The sequence below is a fragment of the Papaver somniferum genome, chromosome 7, assembly GCF_003573695.1.
Source record: "Papaver somniferum cultivar HN1 chromosome 7, ASM357369v1, whole genome shotgun sequence".
NCBI lineage: Eukaryota > Viridiplantae > Streptophyta > Magnoliopsida > Ranunculales > Papaveraceae > Papaver > Papaver somniferum.
Window position 1 is genome coordinate 118939359 of NC_039364.1, and position 7441 is coordinate 118946799.

A 7441-nucleotide genomic window follows, 5' to 3' on the forward strand; every position below is an offset into this window, starting at 1 on the left:
TTGTATTCAAGCTAGAGTTAAGTAGAAATTTTTGAAGCTAAAATCTAAAACTCTAGACATATATTGGTCTCAGTTCCCCCAGGCTGTTGATAATTAAGGTGGGTATGGGCATTGGGGCAGCCAAGGGTTGAGAATCACAGAGAACACAGGTCACCACGACACCCACCCTATAATACGCTTCACTTCATGGTTCTCCGCCCATGCCAAGAAAATCGATCGACAACATAAACTCTCACAATCACAGACACACAACTTCTTTTTGGAATGTTCCAAGTAGCAGCATCTATTCTGGACGATGGCATTTTTCGAAATTTTTTTGAATGCTCATGGGCTTTTAAACTGGAGTTAAAGATATATACATATATACAGAACAAGAAGCTATGGAGGAAGAAAAATTTAGAGGCACGACTGAGAACTGACACACACTGCGTCTCAGTCCCTCCACACTCTCTTGATTTCTCCCGTTTGCTCTAATCATAACCCACCCACGCCCCCACCCTCAAAAAACAAACAAAGAAACACAGCGTGAGTTACAGTGAGAGAGAGAAGAGAAGTTGATAAATCGAAATATCTCTGTTTCTGACCCAACACTGAAGATCAATAGTATCTGTTTTTACTTCAAGTAGAGAAAACAACCAAAACATGTTTTCTGATACTTTGTTTCGTTGAACTTTCACATCATCGTAACCCACGTTGCTTGCTTATTAGAAAGACACTGCAACTTATAGTACATATATATTTGGAATTCATCAGAAAAGAGAAGCAGGTTTCAGAAGAATCAGTGTTTAGAGTTTTCCATCGCTACCTATAAAGATTCAATTGTGATCATCATCTTTAGTACTTTCAGTTCCTGCTTAGACATTGCCTAGCTCCATAAAATTAAGGTAACTCTTTCTCTTCTTCTTCTTCTTCTTCTTCTTCTTCTTTTGCTACATCTTCTTGTTCTTGTAACCATGAATGGCCATGGCCGGATATTTGAGTGACTGCATTTATTGTAATAAGCTGTGGTGCGGTACACGTTCGAATCTCGATAACATCGCTGTTTGTATTGTTTTGTTTGGTTCCTTGTTTTAACTTAAAAAATGATTTGAATTTTGCTTTGGTATCTGGTTTTCATACTTTAATCACGGAAAGAAGAAGACACAAATACTGAACAAAGTTTCGTTTCCATTTTCATTCTCGAAATTAGTTCCTCTTCTTCTTCATCATCTTCTTTTCCGGCCCGTTGTACTTCTTCTGGCAGTCTTCTCTCTTTCTTTTTTATTTTTAATTACTACGTACTGTTTCATTCAAAATCAGTTGAAATCTAATGTTTCAGAAACAAAAACCATAAATTGTGGTAGAATTGATGTAGGTTTGGTACAGTTTCTACTACATTCTAACTCTTCATTATTACTAATTATCATTTTCGTTTGACATGATACAGACGAATAGGGATTTCACACATCTTTATTTTGCTTTGTCGGATTTTAACTAATTAAAGTAAATTCTTTTTTTTTGGGTGATCATCATTCTATTACTGTAATGCTGTAAGCAGATATGGTAACTACTTGTGATGAAAACATACTAGTACTGTGAAACGAGTTTGGCGGTTCCTTCGAAGTCCAATTTTGTGCACACTACTCATCAGTTTGAATCATTTACGTGCTGAAAATCTCATCCCGTTGTTAATATCACGCAAACAATTTTTAGAGAGTGTGCATAAAAATACAGGATAGAATAAATTATATTTCTACTTTTTTGGAATTTGAAGTTTATGTTTGGAGAATATATATTGAAGTCAATCTAAAGTCCACCTTTGGAGATACCATCTTCACTGTTTTCAAATAAAGATTTCCAGTACGAGTAGTAGTATTTTCTTAAGGTAGCTTTTTCATCCCTCCTTTTGATGCATTCTTATCCTCTTATACTTGCTCAGCAATCTTTTATCTCTTGAAACTTAACAAGACAATCCTTTTACTTTGTCAAGAAAGTGGTGTGTCCAACCGTGACCTTGTTAGTACTATTCATTCTGAGTGTCGCCCGGTATTCATGATATCTGGACAAAAAGAATAAGAGGCTTACAAATAAACTTTGGCCACTCCAGAACTTTTTCCTTCATACATTCCAAGTTGCAAAAACATTCAAATATCCTAGGACTCTAGGAGGTAGTTGTTTCTAATTCGTACACACCTAGTAACAATTACTACTAGCTACAACTTCTTTTGTCTTGCTTCTAAAAAACAACTGCAACAACTTGTGGTGTCAATTTCTGTTAATGTTCTTACTGCTTACATTGAATATTAAGCTAGACCTCTCTTTTTTTTCTTTCTTTAGAGTGGTGAGAATAGTTTTAGTATTGTCTTTTGGTTTGTTTGAATGAATATTATTGCAAGATGATTTCTTAATCAAGCTTTATTCATGATGCAGAGATTCTTGTTTGATCTTTCTCTTTAAAGGCATTTTGTCTCATTACTTGTCTTCTCTACTTCCTCCTCCATAGCTTCACTTAAAATGGAAGAACTTTTGCCCCACCAGGTTAGAAGAAGAAAAAACACACCTCTTTCCTCTACAAGTTTTTGTATTTTTCAAGTCTGATCATCTCTACTAAATATGAGGGCCAAACAATATAATGCAGGATTGGGTCGACCTTTTGTGTTAATTATCATACCCACAAGAAATTGGTCCCATCATCGACCTGTCCTTATTTGAAAAAACAAAGTCAAACATATCTCTTGTATGAATCATGTGTATATCGATTTTTAGTATCAACTTACATGTTTATAAAAGCATCCAGTTAATCAAAAAAATCTTTTTAACTGTTGGATTGGAGAAAAATATACAGTTGACCCATTAATGGCGGATCCATATCTAATCAAGGATAGATGAATATCTCATTCTTCCAACAAAATAATATGCTTGAACGTAGTATAGCATAGGTATAGCCGTATAGGTCACATTAAAACACAGGAAGACTTAAAAGGAAGCCAGATCTTGGAGTTGAATAATAATTAGCTGTAGTGTAACTGTGCAAAGTGCGGGAAGTACTTTCATCTGTTGAACAAATGACAAATTCTCATGATGTTTAGGAATCCTACTTTGCAAGTGAAGTGAGATCTTCTACTTCTATTAATAATTGGCTTTATCAGCTAACTTTTGCAGTCTACAGGTGAATTTTCCTTTTAGTTGGCAAATGAAAATTGTAAGGAATTAAATAAAGGAAAATAAAAATAGGGTGATGATATGAGTAATGCTTACAACATTACTAGTTTCCAGTGATCTTATTAGAAGCTTCAAACCCCGCTTCCTTCTCGTCTGTCAGTAATGTTTGGTTAGAAGAGAGGGTTACTGGCTCAGAGATAATTCGGTTGTTGGCGGAGCATACTTTGTTTCATCGTTAGAAAATGAGAGTTCAAACAGAAAGAATCACTAGAACCTTAGCATTATCTACTACGTATTACATGAATTCGTAAGTGCAGTTGCTTACTCATGACACATATCTCAACAAGGGTAGGAACATTCCTGTTTCAAATAATCATACAACTTTATAAAGCAACCCACATGGGAATAGTTTATCAGGTGGTCACTTTTCTGGGGTTGTTAACAAGTGATAATTATTATTATAGTATTATTAGCAGCTGGAAATATTCACTAATTTCATAAATATTATCCTATAAACAATAATTACTTTGAACAACTTGTTTGTTTTCTTTAATCAACTTAATGTTTTGCTTAACTCTTAAACTATCTGTAATTGCCTTTTGTGAGATGTTATGATGCATCTGTTGGATATGGTCAACATTTCCAAGGGCGTTGGGATGAGCCCCTTTGGAAATTTCTACGATAAATAGTTACTGTTAGTGTGCAATGTGAATTTGTTTGAAAGAATATAGTCTTCATTAATGATGTTCTGATCATCTAATCAGGTAACCAAAACATATCGTTTTGGTGATACAATTCATATATGTGTTTGCAATGCAAAAACCTGCATTACATATAGAGAAATGTGAAACCTTCAATCAAGAACCCCATTTTATATCTTCTAATTTCTTCTTGTTTCGTTTATGTTTGAGCAGAATCCTTCGACAACTATGGATAGTGTGGTTTTGGATATTGAGAGCTTGATTCAGTCTTCAGATAAAAATTCTGGAAGCCCAAAAATGACAGTGAGTAACTGAATTCAGAAACAAGTTTAAGAACTCTCACTAACATTGGTTCTGAGATGATATACGGAGTATTAATTTCTTACGCTTTGTTTTGCAGAGGGTGCTAGCTCGAAAACCCTCTTATAGGATGGAAAGAAAGTGTGGTGCTGAGGAAGAAGAGATGGACTTGCCATCGAAGAAGCTCTTAATAAAAGGTAAGGATGATTGTCTCAATTTGCTGGATATAATGTCTCTTCAAGAAGCTCAAACTTAGCTAGAAATTTTACTTATGAGTGAATATTAAGTTTCAAAACCGGAATTTCAAATTGACCTACATATCTACTCCATTTAACTAGGCCTTTCCAGCTTCCCTTGCTTGGATATTAGACTTTGATAATACACTATCTACACATACTAGCTTTAACTAATCCTGGTAGCGAAATGGTCGCTTACCATCATTTAGATTAAACTGCTTCTAGTGTTTTTTGTAACTGGGTTATATTTGATACAAAGAAAATTGTACCCTTTTCTTTTGCAGTAAATTCGCATCTGGAACCATTAATCACAATTAAAGCTGCACCTTCAACTTCCCCAACCAAACTTACAGAAATGAGCGATGGAAGGACTACTAAGCGATTCAATCGTTTTATAAATCCAAGGAAGATTCTTCTCATGTTTGCAACTGTGTAAGTGCACATTCAAATTTTTACAAGTCTCCTGCTTAGAAAACTTGAAGCATAAATATTGCATAACAAACTTCTTAATTCATCAAAAACATGGATAGGAATCATAGTATATCATTTGCCAGAAATCACCATGTAAAATGCTAGATCTTTTAGTCAAAATGGCTTTAGTTTTCTGGTGCTTAAGGCTTAAGCTTAACCACAAAATAATAAGTGGTTGTTTAGGGTCTTAGACAACTGCCATATTTCGCACAACGGCAAAATCATTCTCGTGCATGCCAAACAATCTTTAATGAGCCCAACAATTATGTATATGCTGTAGGTACAAATTATTACTATTCATTCAAAGCATTTGTTGATGTTGCAGGTCTAGCATGGGCACAATGATACTCATATACTTCACACTTGCCATGAACAAAAGTAATTGAAAACTCCAAAAGTTAGGTGCTTGAATATCACCATATTTATTGTTTATATGGAGGAAGGTGATGGATCAAACAGAAAGGAATCCCATCCTTTTTTTTCTTTTCTTTTCTTTTCTTTTCTTTTCTTTTCATTTTGTTATTGTTGATCTACATCTTGGGAAAAGGTTGAGTTTTGAAATGGGGTCACTAGCATCTGTCCATAGCAGAAAAAGAAAAAGAAGAAAAAACAGAAGAGAAGAGAAGAGAATTGTTTAATGTGTATTGAATTGCTAAACCTCAGGAATTTAAAGTTCCCTTCTGATCAAATGTTAATTTAAAATGAAAAATATATGAAGGAAAATTTTCTGCTCCTGTTACACTCATTTAATACTTCATATTCATTACTTCTTTTCTCTTTTGCCTTGAAATTAGTCTTCTGCAGAGCTCTCTCTCCAGTACATTACCTTATACTGTCCATAGAGTATGGACATTCAAAACCTAATGTATGTTATTGGAAACTCTCAATATGTCAGCAGACTTTTCTATTAAATTTTGGTAACTTCAGTTGTATTTTCAACTTTTGTCAGATTTGAGTTGAGCTTGTATATCCTGTGGCATGTCTCCAAAATGGTGTGATGTCCTCAACTCAACTCTGTCGAGATAAAGTGCAAATTTCTCCGTCAACTGTAAGTCGTAGTACAAGGTTGGCTGCTACGAAAATTTAACAAGTGCACATGCAAAAAGAAATACTTAATATAAGGTTTTTATTTGATGCGAAAATGAGAGCAAAGACGAACAGTATTAAGCAGGTTGTTTTCGGATTAAAAGGCAAAAGTGCAGTAGTTCTCAGAAAGTATTTCACATGGTAGCATATGTGAAAGAACTTTATGAACAGTTTCTTTTAAGAATAGTTATGGAAACCTAATTGCATTTACAAGTCACCCCTCAAATTGTTAAAACCGTTGCAGCATTTTCTCCCCTTCTTCCCTCGAATGCCTATGTACTTCAGATGCTACAATTAAACCATATCAGCGGCTGCACACGTGATTCTACTAGGAAACGAGTAGTAGTGTAGAAGGGTAATATAGTTAATCATGTATACCATACATTTCCCGCTCATGCTACACTTTTCTCAGAGTTCTGGGAACAACTTGTTGGAAACATTTGACATCTGACATGGACGCTATATATATTTTTAATAACGAATATGAGATATCGTACGGAAACAGTTTAGACTAAGTCACTTGTTCAAGCTACCATTCTCAAAGGGATGGTGATAATTTCACTAGTCCATAATGGGTGGACTGTGGAGCTCTCCTTGATCATAAACCAACAAGGAGCAAGCGACAGCATACTGGGGCTTGTTATACAGCCCGACATGGAGGCGCATCCAACAGCAGTCGGTGGGTGAACGGCGTACATGTCCATGCACCTTTCTAGCCACCAACTATTTTAGAGAAAAAAAAATTGCATCTCATTTCTACTATGGGGATGCCTAATCTTCGGATATTTCAACTTCTGCAACAGGTTCATTTCAGCACAGCTATTTTTGGTCCCCCGCTATAAAGATGCGATTTGATTCCTTATAAATGGTCCAATTAACAAGATTTTAGGGAGTAGATCAGCAGTGTCTTGTGAGCTAAAAGAAACAGTGATGCTTCGGTGCTCTTTGGAATCTACCGGAAACCTAGATACAAATAGAGGAGACGAATGTAGCAGCATTTTCTTTAGCTTTTCTAAGTTCCAAGTTCGAACCATGCTGCTATGTTTTTCATGTGCGTGTCCACTGCTAAAACTACCAAATTCTAAATCTTGGTCATGAAGGCCTCGTACGGAAGGGCTCATCAATTTATTTATTTTCGTCAAATGTAATTGAACTTTATTGATGCATGACCCCGACTCCCTGGCTCTCCTTGATTTTAAGGAGGGGGATGAATTCGAGAGAGTTCCTTTCTTTCTCACTCCTTCCCATGTGGAGTTCCATCTACTACAATTTACACGCAGACGCAGTACATAATCCATTACAGAGACGTAAGATGTGAACCTGCAGGTAAGAGATTATAGGTCCATCGGATTTTCTTACTAACAATATTTCTGCTAACCTTCATTACCAAATTATCTACTTTATTTATCCAAAAAGCTAATAAACTATATGGACTTTCATGTTAGGCTTCTGCATCGCCGAATCTTGTACTTCGTCGTTAAACTAATATGTCATGGGAACAACTTC

The 7441-nt window shown here is 35.5% G+C and overlaps 1 protein-coding gene across 3 annotated transcripts; it reads left to right on the plus strand.

Annotated features, from left to right (window-relative positions):
* Positions 1 to 256: 256 nt before the first annotated feature.
* Positions 257 to 5586, plus strand: LOC113298246. Of its 3 annotated transcripts, XM_026546933.1 has the most exons (6): positions 257 to 884; positions 2410 to 2517; positions 4056 to 4145; positions 4243 to 4339; positions 4663 to 4810; positions 5175 to 5586. In XM_026546933.1, the coding sequence occupies exons 2-6, from the start codon at positions 2494 to 2496 to the stop codon at positions 5233 to 5235; spliced, it is 420 nt and encodes a 139-aa protein (XP_026402718.1). In that variant the 5' UTR covers positions 257 to 884; positions 2410 to 2493; the 3' UTR covers positions 5236 to 5586. The 3 variants fall into 3 exon arrangements, with proteins under 3 accessions (XP_026402718.1, XP_026402719.1, XP_026402720.1); XM_026546934.1 differs by lacking the exon at positions 2410 to 2517 and having other exon boundaries at positions 258 to 884; XM_026546935.1 differs by lacking the exons at positions 257 to 884; positions 2410 to 2517 and adding an exon at positions 3751 to 3905.
* Positions 5587 to 7441: the final 1855 nt, after the last annotated feature.

What these genes read in the sequence shown, in the direction of transcription:
- LOC113298246 (XM_026546933.1), top strand. Translation starts at nt 2,494, where the DNA reads ATGGAAGAACTTTTGCCCCACCAG. An exon ending in CTGGAAGCCCAAAAATGACA is followed by an intron (nt 4,146 to 4,242) that starts GTGAGTAACTGA and finishes TTTGTTTTGCAG; the next exon opens with AGGGTGCTAGCTCGAAAACC. An exon ending in GAAGAAGCTCTTAATAAAAG is followed by an intron (nt 4,340 to 4,662) that starts GTAAGGATGATT and finishes TTTCTTTTGCAG; the next exon opens with TAAATTCGCATCTGGAACCA.